The 19,681-nt window shown below is 36.9% G+C and overlaps 1 protein-coding gene across 12 annotated transcripts in view; it reads right to left on the bottom strand.

Moving 5' to 3' along the window:
* CEP70 (centrosomal protein 70) overlaps positions 1–19,681 on the bottom strand; it is a 78,064-nt gene that overhangs the window by 30,908 nt on the left and 27,475 nt on the right. For all 12 annotated transcript variants that reach the window (XM_088840314.1, XM_055412958.2, XM_088840317.1 and 9 more), the window contains 2 exons: positions 10,227–10,396; positions 7,655–7,711 (listed from right to left, as the gene is read on the bottom strand). In XM_088840314.1, the coding sequence (XP_088696440.1) occupies positions 7,655–7,711; positions 10,227–10,396 (227 nt within the window). The remainder of the gene's footprint in view (positions 1–7,654; positions 7,712–10,226; positions 10,397–19,681) is intronic.

Raw genomic sequence — 19,681 nt, 5'->3', positions numbered from 1 at the left:
TGACCAAGACAGTGAACACTAGGTACATACAGGCAATGAGTGCTTGAAATATGGCTACTAGCCATTTTAATTCTATTTCATTTTAATTAAAATTTTAAAGGTGAAGCAGTGTAAAAATATTCTTCTGTTAAACACAACTTTATTGTTTAGGACTACCTTCCACCTTGATGCATCATATTAAGGTATTAATGTTGCAGCCTGGGTTGTACACTGAGTGAGTGTGTGGTTTGTAGTACCATATATTAATACAAACTCACCACCAGTCTAGTCAGGATCAACAGATTGATTCAATCAGAATGATACCAATATAACACTGTTTGTTCTGATACTATATTTATGGAGATACCTATATAAATCATAATTTATAATTGATATATTTATTATTTTAATTATAAGAACTAAGGCTTTTAGTTTAAAAATTATGGACAGATTTTTTTAAAAATCAAGTGGAGATGATAACATCTGAGATGGGGTCGCAAAGAGTCAGACACTACTGAGCGACTGAACTGAACTGAGACAGTAAAATAATTGAAACAGTAAACAAAAGAGACTGAAAGAATGTGTCACAAATTTCCTGATGAATGCTACATAATTTACTGCAGAACAAATCGCAAAAGCTGTTGGTTCAGAAGAGATGAAAGAAAAATAAAAACCAGATAAACAGGACTTCATGAAAAGTAAAACACTTCTGAGCTTCAAAGGATATCATCAAGGGGAAAAAAAAGAAAATTTACAGAATGAGGTAAAATATTTGCAAATCTGATAAAGAACTTGTATCCAGAATTAATAAATAACTCATAATTTGACAAAAAGACAAAAAACTCAATTTAAAAATGGGCAAAGGACATCAGTAGGCATTTCCCCAAAATAAGATATGCAAATGGACAGTAAACATGTTAAAGACACTAATCATTGTTCCTTTGAGATATCACTTTAGGATATTCATAAAGTTGTATCACTATCTCCACAGTCAATTTTATGTATATTCTGGCCATGACATGCAGCACATGGGATTTTAGTTCCCCAACGAGGGATCAAATCCATGCACCCTATATTGGATGCAGGGAGTCTTAACCACTGGAGCACCAGGGAAGTCCCTCCACAATCAATTTTAGAACATGTTCATCACCCATGGAGAAACACCATCCCATTAGCAATTACTTTCCATTAACTCTCTACCCTGAATCCCTACTCCACTACAATCCAATTCCTAGGCAACTACTCATCTATTTTCTTTTTTTATGGATTGCATATTCTGGACATTTCATGTAAATGGAATTGCATATTTTGCAATGTTGGGTTTCAGCAAAAGAGGGGCTCAGGGCAGAGAGTGACTGCTAATGGGTATGGCGTTTTCTGTTTCTCAGTGGATGATGCCCATGTTCTAAAACTGATTGCAGAGATGGTGACACAATTTGTGAATATTCATATACTTTAAAATGGTGAATTTTACGGCATGTGAATTAATCTCAATAAAGTTGTTATTTTTAAAAGTTGTTAAATAAAAACTGTTTTAGGATAATAAAGTAGATAATTATAGGAAAGTATTTTCAGCAAATACATAATAGATACATTGTAAGAAATTTCCTCTCAACAGTCAAAAGAGAATCAAAGTCACAAAAATCAAAATTAACCACACAAAAAAACTTCTAAAATAAGTTTTTAGCAAAATCTGAGCTTATAACTTTGGCCAGCAATAAAACATTTTGAGGTCTTACACAAAAACAGAAACTATTCTTACATGAAAGAAATTATTTTCTATGAAAATTTTGCTGCAAAATTATGAGAAAATAACTAAAACATTTTTATAAAAAAAAGGAAAGATCTTCAATTAAGCCCACAAACAACTGACTGGAGAATACAAGACCTTTCTTATAATACCAAAGAGCAACTGATTTAATTTAAAAATTTACATTTTAGATGAATCTAATGCTCAATTAACACTGTGGGGATGTTCTGTCATCAGAGGACCTCCAGATTTATAAAATTATACAGCACATGTATAAATGCTATGCCAGTTTGTAGGACCATTAAACAAATGGAAAACAATGACTTTAACCATTGTGTTTTTTGTCAATGCTTATTGGTTGAGTCATGGAAAACTTACAAAGACTAACTATACTGTTAACCTGAATTCAAAATTTTCTTGGAAAAAAAGTACTTGCCAAATGCTCAAACATAAAAAATGTGTGGTGGTGGTTTAGTCACTAAGTCGTGTCCAACTCAAGTGACCCATGTAGCCCACCAGGCTCCTCTGTCCATGGGATTTTCCAGGCAATAATGGAGTGGCTTGCCATTTCCTTCTCCAGGGAATCTTCCCAACCCAGGGATCAAACCTGGGTCTCCTGCACTGCAGGCAGACTCTTTACCAACTGAGCTACCAGGGAAGCCTTCTCACTCGTATCACTCTATATATGAGTAAGCAAAATTTGAAGCTCCAAAGAAAAAAAGGCATGTTTGTGTCTAGCTAATAGGTTATGAGAATTTACATTGAAATGAAACTTTATAATACAAATCAATATTGACTTTACACATGTTTTTCTAATATTAATAATATATAGAAGACTTTAGTTTTAATTCACAGTGCAAATAAAGTGGTTGTAAAACTACAAGAAAACTTCAAAGTTTGAAGTTTCTTGCTACTGACAGATTTAGAGCTGCTTTTCAATTTTCCAACATCCTTCTGAATTAAATACAAGTTAGTGAATTTAAGTTTGGTATAGTTTTTAATCCTTAATTCAGTCAAACCAATTATTCTAAAAAAGATGAGTCAGTTGTATAAATGTAGATGTAAATATTAAAGGAAAAAAATTTTTGTACTTGACTTAGTTGCTAGAGAACTTTCAGGTATGAATAGAACAATCTAGATATGTAAGTATTTTTGAACTAGACTTCATGAAATCTAAATACAGATCAAGTACCTCTGATGAAAATTTAGTGTTTGAATTGAGGTGTGCTATAAATTAAAATACCAAATTTCAATGGCTTCAGTTCAGTTCAGTTCAATCGCTCAGTTGTGTCCGACTCTTTGCGACCCCATGAATCACAGCACGCCAGGCCTCCCTGTCCATCACCAACTCCCGGAGTTCACTCAAACTCATGTCCATCGAGTCGGTGATGCCATCCAGCCACCTCATTCTCTGTCATCCCCTTCTCCTCCTGCCCCCAATCCTTCCCAGCATCAGAGTCTTTTCCAGTGAGTCAACTCGTCGCATGAGTTGGCCAAAGTAATTGGAGTCTCAGCTTAAGCATAGTCCTTGCAATGAACACCCAAGATTCAATGGCTTAGAATGAAAAAATGTGAAATATCTAATAGTATACATGTTGAAATGGCAATATTTCACATATTAAATAAAATAGATGAAAATGTATTTTACTGGTTTCTTTTTACTTTTTAACTTGGCTACATTAAAAATACAAAATTATATTTGTGGTTTTCATTACATTTCTATTCGAGACAGCTGTACTAACATCTCTCAGACCTTCTAAAACATGCTGCTGCTGCTGCTGCTAAGTCACTTCAGTCGTGTCCGACTCTGTGTGACCCCATAGACGGAAGCCCACCAGTCTTTAACAAATGACCATGACCAAATAAGGATACTGGGCAGCTTCTATATAAAAAGTACTAAGATAGATGTATGGAGAAGGAAACGGCAACCCACTCCAGTAATCCTGCCTGGATAATCCCATGGACAGAGAAGCCTGGCTGGCTACAGTCCATGGGGTCACGAAGAGTCGGACATGACTTAGCAACTAAACAACAACAACAATATAGATGTATTATATAAACTATTTCAATTTATTAGGTGAGGAACATTTAGAGGAGTTATTTAAATTTGCTCAAAGTCTCTCAAATCATAAGCAGTACTGATGAGATTCAAACTGAAATCTCTTCGTCTTCAAAGCATGTGTACTCAGATCATTTCCTATATACACTCTAAAATACCTGCCATTATGGCTATCTTGTTCTCTCAAGAGAAACCTAACACATATATATAGTAGAGGAGACCAATTTTAAATTTATGCAGACCTAAAAGGAAATGAGCTTCAGTAAAGAATCCTCACTTTATTTTCCTTTATTTAGCACTGACAGATTTTTGTGGCTTTTTTGAAGTAAAAACATAATTTTAAACATCCACAATTCTCATTTGGACATGGGATCCCCACAGCCAAATTCCTCCCACCCTTTGCCGATGGCTTCCAGAAGCCCTAGGACGGACCCTTACGCTTCTTGGGCGTAGAGAGAAAGAGCAAAACTAAAGAAATCTTGTATTTTATTTTCTTCCCTAATCCGAATCATGTTCAATCAGAGGTGAACCTCAAAGTTACCTGCTTCCATTTTGCAACACCACTTAAAATTTTTCTATCTAAAGAGAAGGATGGAATTAGACAAGGAGACTTCACTTTACTAATTCATTATAGAGCTTTTTTCCCTGGGGTAACTTTTCAAATGTCTCTAACATCTCAGAAGAAACTCAATCTGAGTCTTGTAGTTGTTATTCCTATGTTACTTTTCTTGGTTCTTTAATCCTATCTACCAAGCCAGGAAAATACTAATAGAAAAAGCTAGCAATATATTCCTTGTAATCAATGTTGATATATTAACACTGGGTAAAGAAAAATAGGTAAAGTAACGGAGCTGAGAACCTATCATTTTAAAACTTTGTTTCAGAAATTATAGCATGTTTGCAGTTTTCTAAGACTTCCAACTGCTTAATACTCGCATTCAAATTTCTGCTGCCCTGAGTGCAGCTTCCTCTGCTTTCCCCGAGTTTTCTCATGTATGGTGGCAGAAAGGAAAACCAGTCCATAGTATCCAGAAATTGCTTTTCACAAGCTCTCTGGAGGCCTTCTCAAGCCTGTGCCAAGCCTCCGGGAGTTGGTGATAGACAGGGAGGCCTGGCGTGCTGCGGTTCATTGGGTCGCAAAGAGTTAGACATAACTAAGCGACTGAATTGAACTGAACTGGGAGACATTCAATCCAACTATCTGACCTAGGCATAATTTGTACAAGCCAAAGTACTTCACTTTAGTTAGTCCAATGATGATGGGATTGTTAAGCAAAAAAGTAATTCTTTTCCCTCAAGATTTCATTACTCAATCCCAGATGTTCACTATAAACTCATGACAACCAAATTCAACAATACCTGCAACAGCCTCAATCCTTTCATTATTTTTAGTTAGAGGACCCCAGTTTATGTAACTTCAGAGGCAATCTCTCACACCACATCCTACCTGAGACATTTCAAAGATGGCTACACTAAATCTTCTCTACTCTGACTTCAAATCCCAAATGCTCTCTTCATCAACCAGACTGGGGGTCAGCAATCTGCTGCCTGTGGGCCACAGCCAGCAGGCTTTTTTTTTTTAAATTAATGTTTTATGGAACATGGGCATGTCAATTCACTTACTTACTGTCTATGGCTGATTTCATGCTATAACAGAGTTGAGCAGTTGTGAGAGACTATACAGATTAAAATGCCTAAAATACAGTCTGGCCCTTTACAGGAAAAAAGTCATCCAACTCCTGAATCTACATTAGAATTTACTAAAGATATAGAGTAAAGGTTGCAGATAATATTCAGTCTGGACCATATAATATTTTTAAGAGCACTCAGTTTTAATTGCAAACATTAAAAATCTGATTTCATTTATAAACCTAACCTTCTAACTTCTCAAAAAAAGCAGATTTAGCCACAGTGGGCTCACATTACTGCATGGCATCAACTGGCTAGAGTATATAATAAATGGCCCCTTAAGACAGCTCTCCAGTTTGGCACAGTTCCCACCTAACCTGCTTTACTCATTTTTGATTTTCTGTGAGACCAATCTATAACCTCTCAAGCTATGAAATTCTTCATTTTGCTTCTCTTTACTTTGACATACTGTGATTGTTCATTTTAGTGGGAACTTGGCTAAACTATGGTACCCTGCTACTTGGTTAAACACCAGTCTAAACACTGCCATGAGGTTATTTTTTGGATGTGACAAGTATTTAAATCAATAGACTTTGAATAAAGCAGATTACCCTTCACAATGTGGGTGAGCCCTGTGCAATTAGTTAAAGACCTTAGAAGGAAAGATTGAAACCTCCAAGAAGAGAGGTATTCTGCCTCCAGATTGCCTTCAGCCTCAACACTGCAACATCAACTCTTCCCTGGGTCTCCAGCTTGCATGCCAGCCTCATAGATTTCAGACTTGCCAGCTTCACAATCACATGAACCTATTTCTTTAGACAATTCACTCTCTGTATATAAGTGTACATTCTACTGGTTCTGTTTCTTGCTAGAACCCTAATATACATACTTACAACCCCATCACCCAGGTTTTCTGTATGAAAGGAAACAGTACCTTCCTTCTTTCCAAGGCCAATGATGTCTTGTTCATTTACAGGTTACTCTTGGTCCTCTATGGGAATGATTGCTCTCCATAGGTCACTACCTCTATCTATGAATATATCAGCAAATCCCTTAAAGTTCAGAGAAATTGGCTTAATTATAGTGCCATTAAAAAGCCTACTCTTTTACATCTATGAACTTTTGCTCATAGAATACAAGCAGTCTTTTTTTTTTTTTGCCCTTCTGCTTTCCCAAATTGTATTTACTTAAGGTCAAGCACAATCCCCATCTATTTTGTAATGGCTTCCCTGGTTACTCCATCCAAAACCAATTTATTCCTGTTATCAACTCCTGTATTACTGACTGACTGTACAGTTTTTAGTAATTACTTTTATTGTGACATTATATATTAGGGTCTTTTTAAGTCTCACATTATTTTTCTTAACTATTAATGTATTTACGTTTAATCTCCTTTACTAGATTGCAAACTCCTAGGAGGTAAGAATCATGTTCAAAACATTTTCCTATCTCTACAGAATCTAACATCATGCCTACCATCTTAAAAGACAGCTTCATTTGAAAAAAAAGGTCCCTGAAGTTATTTGATGTTTATCTATTTTATCTGTTCAGTACTAAAAACAGAACACGGCAGAAAGTAGGTGCTTAAAAAAATATTTGTTAAAAGAACTGTTCCATTTATAGACAGTGAAACAAAATAGCCTTTATATTAAAGGCCTTAGATATTTATATTAAAGCACTTTAGATTACTTGGCCTTAGATATCTTTCAGCAATTTTTGGTTTGTCAAAGACCATCATTTAAAATTTTACCCTTATTGCTTTAATCAGAGGTGATAATGTGCTTTATTCTATATACTTGATTTTGCACTATAATGTTTTATCTTTATCTCATAAATCTGCATACTAATTAATTAGGCTGTACTTTGGCAGGAAGCTAATCCAATCCTACACACTGTGTTGATATACTCAGTAACTATCTAGTGGTTAATGACATCAGCAGAACAAATCATAATACCTCAACAAAATAAAAATACTATTTCTTCTGTGACCAATACTTAGTGATTATTAAATAAACATATTTTAATATAAATGCAACAATGAATTTTAACATAAGTGGTAAAGCACTGTCCTAAAGATTCTTTATAGAAAGAAATTTATAGTTACATATTAGGTAAATTATACACATATCCTGTAGATTTTCAAAGCATACTTAATGTTTCAAAAGGCCATAAAAACTTTTGTTGTAACTCACAACTTGATAATTACTTTTAAAATTGTAATACAGTACAAGTCATACCTTTGTTTATGAAATTTTCTAATTTTAGATTCATAGTAATCAATAAGGCAAAGCAACCTAGAAAACAGATGAGTTATTTTCAAAATGTGGTATTGGAACATTTACTATTGTCTCTATTCAATTTCAAATTATAGTGATAAATATCTGCAAATTCATAAAAAATGTAAGTGATTTTTGCCAGAAGTATCCTACTATGCCATATATTTTAATTTTAATGTTTACATTTTTAAATAACCACAGACATTAAATCTCAACATAGTAAATGTATATTCTCCTTGATCAACAGGTCTACATTTAACAATTACTCCCACAGAAACATTTGCCCAAGGCTATCACTTAAGATGAACAAACTTGTTCAATGCATTATGAGTGAAAACTCAGACACAATCTAAACATTCTTCAACAAGGGAAAAGTTAAATAATGACACATCCATATTATAGAAAATAAGGAGGCATTAGAAGAGATAACGTAAATTTGTAGGAAGAAATTAATGTTGCATAGCCAAATGTATAACTATTTTTTAAAGAAAGTAGGTATATATGAGTCTGTGTACTGAAAATGAACTATATGGCTTCTTAACTGAGGAATACTATTACCTGAACTGGGGGATGGTACTGGTTGTCACAATGAATAGTTGGGGAGGGAGCAAGGATGCTTAAAAGTTCATTAATGAACAAATGAATGCTCATCATGCCCTACAATGAAGAATGGTCCCACCCAAGTCAACAGCACTATTGCTGTAAAACACTAGGAAGAACATAAACCAAATTGTTAAAAGTGGTTATCTCCAGGATATGGAATTAGGAGAAGCAAGCAGGTTTATAATATATTACTTTATATACTTTTATATTGTTTGAATTTTTGTAGGCATGCAGTGCTTTTCTAATTTAAAAACATCCTCAAAGAAAAATAACACTACACTTTCATATACTATTCTTTTAAAAGCAAGAATTTTTAGTATTTCACTCTTGTCTTGGGAAAATTACTCATCCATCTCCTTTTATCAGAACTAATTCAACCAGTTGTGCTTTTAACATCATAACTTTCTGAATTATTCTTTCCCTTCAACTTTCCCCATCTCAACATATACCACCTTTCATATTATTCTCCAAATATGATTTAATTTCCTTTATATACTTTACAAACCCTCTCACCTCACTCCTTCCCCAATGCGACTATCCCATTTCTATTTTTCCTGCATGACAAACTTCATTCATTCTGGATGACTATCACCTCTACCGTCAATAAACTTTTAAGGAAGACTATGTGTCAAACCAGCAATTGAGCAAATAAGACAGTAGGAAGACAAACACAAACCAATGAGGTGGCATATAAAACTTCTCACCACCCTCTCCTTCAAACACTCTTGTTCCTCAGTTAGCCTGACACCCAAACGTAACTCCTCTTCTGCCTTTTCTTTCTCTGTCTAAACTTTAAAGCTCTATGGAGTTGGGCCTTTCTAACTATAGGCCTGATGGGGCTTCCCTAGTGGCTCAGAAGTAAAGAATCCACCTGCAATGCAGGAGGTGTGGGTTTGATCCCTGGGTCAGGAAGATCCCCTGGAGAAGGAAATTGTAACCCATCCAAGTGTTCTTGCCTAGGAAATCCCATGGACAGAGGAAACTGGAGGGTCGCGGGGTCGCAAAGAGTCAGACACAACTTAGCAACTAAACAACAACAGGCATGATATCTCTATGTGGCTGACAGAAGATATCTAAGTACATGTTCATAGATAAATCCATCCTCCTCCTGTCCCTTTCCCCAAATCTTGAAATCTGGTTATCTTTGACTTCTCTCCTCCTTTCAACATCTACAGTCAATCGGTATAGACAATTCCTGTCCATCTCTGCAGTATCTCTTCTTTCTTTTCTTTATATATCTATGTTATTTCCCAACTAGACTATTACAGATGATCATTAACTGCTTACTCTAAAAAATAAGAATTAAAATGAAGGAACTGAGCACTGCTCTTACCTTCCCTGTAACAAACCACACAGGGCAACCAGATAGTCCCTACTCAATAGGGAAGGTTCTTTTTCTTAATGGAAGAACTCCAGCAAGAAAAAAAGAAAAAGAAAAAAAGGGATAGCAGAATTGAAAACAAGATCAATGAGCGAAACCATCAGATGAGAAGAGGATGGGAAATTTTATAGGAGAAGGATCAGATTGTAGATATTTAAACCCCTGAACAATCTCAGCAACCTTGAGAGAAGTTCTACTAGACATACATGTTATTATTAGAAGAATAAATTATCACCTATGAGGTATGTCACCAAAAATACTTACATCTGAATTTAGATTTAACTTCCAGTTTAGAGGGAACACAGGAGACAGAAGAATAAATTAAACGACATAATAAGGAAGCAAACAGACAAATCTAGCATGTACCTCTCCAGGACAACCGATTGTTTTAATGTCATTAACTTGTTGAAGAAAACTAACAAAAAAAGGGCAGAGAAGAGGAAGAGGAAGATGCCACCAGTTTAAGAGATAAAACCATACCCAGGATGAAATCTATTTTTAAAAAAATGAAGAGTCTAGCTACATATCAATTTATGTAGCAAACATTACTGTTTATCCAAGACGGTATGAGGAACTCTTTTGCAGAGATAAGAAAACACTCTATTTTGAGTGATAATGCGTTCTTCTTCTTCCTGTGTTAACCTATAGATATCCTTCTGCAAAGCAGCAATAGTCTCTTGTTGCTCCATTCGTTTTTTCTTGTAATGTTCACATTTTGCCTGCAAGAAATTTTACAATAAATAAGTTACAATATGTACATCTAAGACATGCTGTTCTAACAATATTGTACAAAAAGCTATCCTCACAATTTCTATGAAGCCATCTCATTCAAGAACTTCAGTAGGAAGGCTGTTTTTAAATGGGTACAAGGTCCAGGAACAATGATACGTCATAAATGTAAAAACTGTAACAAGTAAAATCAGCATAAAAAGGGGAAAATATTGTTTATACTTGCATGCATTTAAGGATACATAATTAGTAAAAGAACTCAATCTTTGTAAAACTAAGTTTATATACAGGTTTCAGGATATCGTTTCCTGAAAACGATAATCAGGAAGGGGCCAATATTAAAGATGGTGAAAAGAACCAAGAATTAAAACATGCTGCAGTCCATGGGGTTGCAAAGAGTCAGACACAAATGAACAACAATGGCTTCAATCTCTCTAGGTCCTTTGAAAGGTCATTATCAGCAGCACCATCATTATTATTAAAACACTTTTTATGAAGTTCAGTGAGAAGCCCTATCCCCATCTATCTGCACAATATTAAGACACTACTTTCAGAATAGGTGCACATCTAAGCATATGTTTTCCTACCCATAGTGTCAAGTTTGCACAGGCTTAGAGACCCTCAGGGGAAAAAAGGAGACTCAGTTTCTGGATACCATACCATGTCTCAGTAACCACCAGCTATACCCAGAATTTATTCTCTGCCTCAGCCCCACCCTGAGCCAGGCAGATCTATAGTCAAGTGACTTAAAACTAGAATGACTGAATTTTTCAAAGTTGCACGACATAAAAGAATCACCTGTACCTCTCCTAAGACATTCTATGAGGTTAGCATTACCCTAGTACCCAAACCAGACAACACAAGCAAAAGAAAACCATAAACTGATACCCATTATTTAAACAATGATGCAAAAATGCAACAAACTGAGTTTAGCAAACCAAATTCTAAGCAGCATATTAAAAGAATTACACACCATTACCAAGTAGGATTATTCCTGGAATGCAGGAATGGTTCAACATATGGAAAAAAAAAAAAGTAATACACTACATTAACAAAATAAAAGGGAAAAAAAAAACAAACACCACATGATAATCTCAACCAATGCAGAGAAAGCATTTGACAAAGTCCAATGCCCTTTCATGATAAAAACACTCAAACTAGGAATAGAAGGAAACTACTTCAACATAACAAAAGCCATCTATGAAAACATCATATTCAACATTAAAAGACTGAAAACCTTTCCTCTAAAATCAGGAACCATGCAAAGATAATTGCATTCACCATTTTTGTTCTATATAGTACTGGAAGTCCCAGCCAGAGCAATTAAGCAAGAAGAAGAAATAAAAGGCATTCAAATTGGAAAGGAAGAAGAAAAATTATCTCTTTGCAGATGATATGATCTAAAACACAGAAATCCCTAAAGAGTCCACCAAAAAACCCCAAAAACCCATTAGAATAAATGAATTCAGAAAATACCAGAATACAAAGTCAATGCAAAAAATCAATTTTATGTCTATACACTAACAATGAAAAATTTAAAAAGAAATTAACAATTCCATGTATAGTAGTATCAAAAAGAATAAAAAAGGAATAAAGCAAGAAGGCAAAAGAATTATACACTGAATATTATACAAGTTGTTGAAGGAAACGGAAGACAGAAATTACTAGGAAAATATCCTGTGTTCACAGACTGGAAGACTTAATATTGTTAAGATGTCAATACTATACAAAGGGGTCTGCAGATTTAATGCAATCTCAAAATCCCAATGACTTTTTTGCAGAAGTAGAAATGGAAACAACATATGTTTATCAACAGACGAATGGATTATGATACACACACACACACACACACACACACACACACACACACAATCGAATACTACTCAGACTTCCAAAAGAATTGAATAATGTCATCTACAACAATACGGATGGACCCGGAAATTATCACACTAAAAGAAGCAAAGTCAGAAAAGACAAATATAGTGTGATATCACTTATACGTGGAATCTAAAATATTATATAAATGGACTTATTTTTAAAATGGAAACAGACTCAAAGAGAGAAAACAAACCAAAGGGGCAGGGGGTGAGGAATAAATTGGGAGTTTGGGACTAGCAGATACAGACCCCTATATATAAAATAGATACACGGTATCTATTGTATACAGATCCTACTGTATGTTGGTTCTACTGTATATCACAGGGAACTATATTCAAAATCTTGTAATAAGCTATAATGAAAAAGTATGTATGTACTGAATCAATTTGCTGGAATTCATCCTAAAGTTCATACCCTCAGAAGATCCCACATAGCCAAATCAATCTTGTTAAAGCTCTCACATTTCCTGATTTCAAAAGTGACTACAAAGCCAAAGTAATCAAAACAGTGTGGTACTGGCATTAAAGACATATAGACTAATGGAGTAGAATGAATACCCCAGAAATAATACTGCATATCCACAGTCAAATTATTTTCAAAGGCCAAGATCATTCAATGGGAAAAGAACAGGCTCTGTTCAACAAATAATGTTGGGAAAACTAGGTGTATACATGTAAAAAAATGAAGTTGGATGTTTACCTATACCACATACAAAAGTTAGTTTAAAATGGATCAAAGTTCTAAAGGTAAGAGCTAAAACTATAAAACTCTTAGAAGAAAACATAAGGCAACAGCTTCATGACATTGGATTTGACAACCATTTCTTGGTTATGACATCAAAAGCATAAGCAACAAAATATACAAATTTGACTTTATTAGAATTCAAACCTTTGTACACTGAAAAACACTAGAATAAAATGCCAACTCACAAAATGAGAAAAAATATTTGCAAATAACATTGGACTGGCCAAAAAGTTCATTCAGGTTTTGCTGCACCATCTTACAGGAAAACCTGAACAAAACACAAAACTTTTTGGCCAACCCAATACTTCTGATAAGGAGTCAATACTCAGAATAAATAACTCCTACAACTCAACAAAAACATAAGTATGATTTTAAAATGGGCAAAGGACTTGAATAGACATTTCTTTAAAAAGAGATACACAAACAGCCAATAAGCACATGAAAAGATGCTTAACATCACTAACCATCAGGGAAATGCAAATAAAAACCATTTCACACCCATTAGGATGGCTACTACTAACAAAAACAAAACAAAATTAGAAAACAAGTGTGGCTAAGAATGTGGAGAAACTGGAAATCTTGTGCTGGTGGGAATGTAAATGGTACAGCCACTATGGAAAAGAGTATGGCAGTTCCTCGAAAAACGAAACATGAAATTACCATGCATGTGCCAAGTCACTTCAGTCATGTCAGACTCGTTGCGACCCTACAGACTGTAGCCCACCAGGCTCCTCTGTCCATGGGGATTCTCAAGGCAATACTGGAGTGGGCTGCCATGCCCTCCCTCCAGGGGATTTTCCTGACTGAGAGATCAAATCCACATCCCTTAAGTCTCCTGCATTGACAGATGGGTTCTTCACCACTAGTGCCACAATACAATCCAACAATCCCTTTCTGGGTACACACCAAAACGAACTGAAAGCAGGGACTGGAACAGATATTTGTATGTCTATATAAACAGCAGCATTATTCACAAAAACCAAAAGATGGAAACAACCCAAGTGTCTAGTAATGAACAGTGTTAGAATGAATAACCGTGAATGAATAAACAAAATATGGTATATACAGGTGATCCTTGAATAGTGTTCAGTTCAGTTCAGTCGCTCAGTCGTGTCCGACTCTCCGCGACCCCATGAATCACAGCACGCCAGGCCTCCCTGTCCATCACCAACTCCCGGAGTACACTCAAACTCATGTCCACAGAGTCGGTGATGCCATCCAGCCATCTCATTCTCCGTCGTCCCCTTCTCCTCCTGCCCCCAACCTTTCCCAGCATCAGAGTCTTTTCCAGTGAGTCAACTCGTCTCATGAGGTGGCCAAAGTATTGGAGTTTCAGCTTTAGCATCAGTCCCTCCAATGAACATCCAGGATTGATCTCCTTTAGAATGGACTGGTTGGATCTCCTTGCAGTATAAGGGACTCTGAAGAGTCTTCTCCAACACCACAGTTCAAAAGCATCGATTCTTCAGCGATCAGCTTTCTTCACAGTCCAACTCTCACATCCATACATGACCACGGGAAAAACCATTGCCTTGACTAGACGGACCTTGGTCGGCAAAGTAATGTCTCTGCTTTTTAATATACTATCAAGGTTGGTCATAACTTTCCTTCCAAGGAGCAAGCGTCTTTTAATTTCATGGCTGCAATCAGCATCTGCAGTGATTTTGGAGCCCAAAAAAACAAAGTCTGACACTGTTTCCACTGTTTTTCCATCTATTTCCCATGAAGTGATGGGACCAGATGCCATGATCTTTGTTTTCTGAATGTTGAGCTTCAAGCCAACCTTTTCACTCTCCTCTTTGACTTTCATCAAGAGGCTTTTGAGTTCCTCTTCACTTTCTGCCATAAGGGTAGTGTCATCTGCATATCTGAGGTTATTGATATTTCTCCCAGCAATCTTGATTCCAGCTTGTGCTTCTTCCAGCCCAGCGTTCCTCATGATGTACTCTGCATATAAGTTAAATAAGCAAGGTGACAATATACAACCTTGACGCACTCCTTTTCCTATTTGGAACCAGTCTGTTGTTCCATGACCGGTTCTAACTGTTGCTTCCTGACCTGCATACAGGTTTCTCAAGAGGCAGGTCAGGTGGTCTGGGATTCCCATCTCTTTCAGAATGTTCCACAGTTTATTGTGATCCACACAGTCAAAGGCTTTGGCATAGTCAATGAAGCAGAAATAGATGTTTTTCTGAAACTCTCTTGCTTTCTCCATGATCCAGCGGATGTTGGCAATTTGATCTCTGGTGCCTCTGCCTTTTCTAAAACCTGCTTGAACATCTGGGAGTTCACGGTTTACATACTGCTGAAGCCTGGCTTGGAGAATTTTGAGCATGACTTTACTAGCGTGTGAGATGAGTGCAATTGTGCGGTAGTTTGAGCATTCTTTGGCATTGCCTTTCTTTGGGATTGGAATGAAGACTGACCTTTTCCAGTCCTGTGGCCACTGCTGAGTTTTCCAAATCTGCTGGCATATTGAGTGCAGCACTTTCACAGCATCATCTTTCAAGACTTGAAATAGCTCAACTGGAATTCCATCACCACCACTAGCTTTGTTCGTAGTGATGCTTTCTAAGGCCCACTTAACTTCACATTCCAAGATGTCTGGCTCTAGGTCAGTGATCACATTATCGTGACTATCTTGGTCGTGAAGATCTTTTTTGTACAATTCTTCTGTGTATTCCTGCCACCTCTTCTTAATATCTTCTGCTTCTGTTAGGTCCATACCATTTCTGTCCTTTATCGAGCCCATCTTTGCATGAAATGTTCCCTTGATATCTCTAATTTTCTTGAAAATATCTCTTGTTTTTCCTCTTCTGTTGTTTTCCTCTATTTCTTTGCACTGATCACTGAGGAAGGCTTTCTTATCTCTCCTTGCTATTCTTTGGAACTCTGCATTCAGATGCTTATATCTTTCCTTTTCTCCTTTGCTTTTCGCCTCTCTTCTTTTTACAGCTATTTGTAAGGCCTCCTCAGACAGCCATTTCGCTCTTTTGCATTTCTTTTCCATGGGGATGGTCTTGGTCCCTGTGTCCTGTACAATGTCACGAACCTCCGTCCAGAGTTCATCAGGCACTCTATCAATCAGATCTAGTCCCTTAAATCTATTTCTCACTTCCACTGCATAATCATAAGGGATTTGATTGAGGTCATATCTGAATGGTCTAGTGGTTTTCCCTACTTTCTTCAATTTAAGTCTGAACTTCGCAATAAGGAGTTCATGATCTGAGCCACAGTCAGCTCCTGGTCTTGTTTTCGCTAACTGTATACAGCTTCTCCATCTTTGGTTGCAAAGAATATAATCAATCTGATTTCGGTGTTGACCATCTGGTGATGTCCATGTGTAGAGTCTTCTCTTGTGTTGTTGGAAGAGGGTGTTTGCTATGACCAGTGCATTCTCTTGACAAAACTCTATTAGCCTTTGCCCTGCTTCATTCCGTGCTCCAAGGCCAAATTTGCCAGTTACTCCAGGTGTTTCTTGACTTCCTACTTTTGCATTCCAGTCCCCTATAATGAAAAGGACATCTTTTTTGGGTGTTAGTTCTAAAAGGTCTTGTAGGTCTTCATAGAACCGATTAACTTCGGCTTCTTCAGCATTACTGGTTGGGGCATAGGCCTGGATTACTGTAATATTGAATGGTTTGCCTTGGAAACGAACAGAAATCATCCTGTCATTTTTAAGATTGCATCCAAGTACTGCATTTCGGACTCTTTTGTTGACCATGATGGCTACTCCATTTCTTCTAAGGGATTCCTGCCCACAGTAGTAGATATAATGGTCATCCGAGTTAAATTCACCCATTCCAGTCCATTTTAGTTCACTGATTCCTAGAATGTCGACATTCACTCTTGCCATCTCCTGTTTGACCACTTCCAATTTGCCTTGATTCATGGACCTAACATTCCAGGTTCCTATGCAATATTGCTCTTTACAGCACCGGACCTTGTTTCTATCATTGGTCACATCCACAACTGGGTATTGGTTTTGCTTTTGCTCCATCCCTTTATTCCTTCTATAGTTATTTCTCCACTGAGCTCCAGTAGCATACTGGGCACCTACCGACCTGGGGAATTCCTCATTCAGTATCCTATCATTTTGCCCTTGAATAGTGTAGGGGCCAATAATCGTAGATACCCTCAAAAATTCATATAAATTAGAGGTGGCTCTCAGTGTCTAAGGCTCCTCTGCATCGATGGATTCAACCAACAGTGATCATGGAATTCAGAAGTATTCACTACTGAAAAAAATCTGCACATAAGTAGACATATACAGTTCAAACCATGTTCTACAAGAGTCAACTGTACATATAATAGAATATTCAATTCAGTTGCTCAGTCGTGTCCAAATCTTAGCGACCCCATGGACTGCAGCACACCAGGCCTCCCTGTTCATCACCAACTCCCAGAGCCTGCTCACTCATGTCTATTCAGTCAGTGAACCATCCAACCATCTCATGCTCCGTCGTCCCCTTCTCCTCCTGCCTTCAATCTTTCCCAGCATCAGGGTCTTTTCCAATGACTCAGTTCTTTACATCAGGTGCCCAAAGTATTGAGTTTAAGCTTCAACATCAGTCCTTCCAATGAACATTCAGGACTGATCTCCTTTAGGATGGACTGGTTGGATCTCCTTGAAGTACAAGTTACTCTCAAGAGTCTTCTCCAACACTACACTTCAAAAGCATCAATTCTTCAGCACTCAGCTTTCTTTACAGTCCAACTCTCACATCCATACGTGACTACTGGAAAAACAATATCTTTGACTAGATGGACCTTTGTTGGCAAAGTAATGTCTCTGCTTTTTAATATGTTGTCTCAGTTCAGTTCAGTTGCTCAGTCATGTCCAACTCTTTGCAACCCCATGAATCACAGCACACCAGGCCTCCCTGTCCATCACCAACTCCCAGAGTTCACTCAAACTCATGTCCAGAGTCGGCAAATCACAACTACAATGAGATAACATTTCATACCAATCATAATGGCCATCACCAAATCTACAAACAATAAATGCCGGAGAGGGTGTGGAGAAAAAGGAACCTTCCTACACTGTGGGTAACCATTATGGAGAACAGTATGAAGGTTCCTTCAAAGAAATACAGAACTATCATATGATCCAGCAATCCCACTCTTGGGCATATATCCAGACAAAACTACAATTTGAAAAGATAAATGCACCCCAGTGTTCACTGCAGCACTGTTTACAATAGCCAAGACATGGAAGCAATCTAAATGCCCACTGACAAAGGAGTGGATAAAGAAGATGTGGTACTTACATACAATGGAATATTACTCAGCCATAAAAAACAAAATAATGCCATTTGCAGCAACGTTGATCAACCTAGAGATTATCATACTGAGTAAACTCAGTCAGACCACAAAAAGATAAATATCATATTATACCATTTATATGTGGAATTTAGAAACAACGGTTCAAATGAACTTATTTACAAAATAGAAATAGAGTCACAGATGTAGAAAACAAACATATATTTACCGGGGGGTGGGGGGAAGTGGAGTAGGTGGAGAGAAGGGATAAATTGGGAGACAGAGATCGATATATACACACTACTATATATAAAATAGATAACTAATTAAGTACCTTCTCTATAGCACAGGGAACTCTACTCAATACTTTGTAATTACCTAAAAGGGAAAAGAATCTAAAAAAAAGATACATGTAATATATAAATGATTTATTTTGCTGTACATCTGAAACTAACACAACACTGTAAATCCACTATACTCCAATAAAATTTTTTTTGTAAATTTTAAAATGTTTTAAAAATTAAACAGCCAACATGATATTGAAAAAGAACAAAAGCAGAAGACCCAGAGTGCCTAATTTCAGATTAACAGTAATCAAAGCAATGTGGTTCTGGTGTAAAGAAAGATACACATATCAACAGAGCAGGATAGTCCAGAAATAGACCCACACATATACTGATTCTCACCAAAGATACAAAGGCAATCTCATGGAGAAAGGATAGTTTTTTCCAACAAACAGCGGTGGAACAATTGGATATCGTAACCTTGGGCTACGAAAAGTTGTCTTTATATACAAATCAAAAACACATTAAAAAAAAAACCTGATAGGGTGAACTTCATCAAAAATAAGTACTTATGCTCCTTCAAAGACATTGAGAGAATGAAGACAAGTAACAGGCAGCATCTTAAGAAGTTAACCATACACTTACTCTTAGCAATTCTAGTGTTAGTTCAGTTCAGTTCAGTCGCTCAGTCGTATCCGACTCTCTGCGACCCCATGAATCACAGCACTCCAGGCCTCCCTGTCCATCACCAACTCCCGGAGTTCACTCAAATTCATGTCCACAGAGTCGGTGATGCCATCCAGCCATTTCATTCTCTGTCGTCCCCTTCTCCTCCCGCCCCCAACCTTTCCCAGCATCAGAGTCTTTTCCAGTGAGTCAACTCGTCACATGAGGTGGCCAAAGTATTGCAGTTTCAGCTTTAACATCAGTCCTTCCAATGAACACCCAGGATTGATCTCCTTTAGAATGGACTGGTTGGATCTCCTTGCAGTCCAAGGGACTCTCAAGAGTCTTCTCCAACATCACAGTTCAAAAGCATCAATGCTTCGGCGATCAGCTTTCTTCACAGTCCAACTCTCACATCCATACATGACCATGGGAAAAACC

The sequence above is a fragment of the Moschus berezovskii genome, chromosome 1, assembly GCF_049115385.1.
Source record: "Moschus berezovskii isolate FMDL1 chromosome 1, NW_MosBer_1.0, whole genome shotgun sequence".
Classification (NCBI taxonomy): domain Eukaryota; kingdom Metazoa; phylum Chordata; class Mammalia; order Artiodactyla; family Moschidae; genus Moschus; species Moschus berezovskii.
Note: the sequence above shows the minus strand (reverse complement) of the source record. Positions and strands in the feature narration are given on the sequence as shown.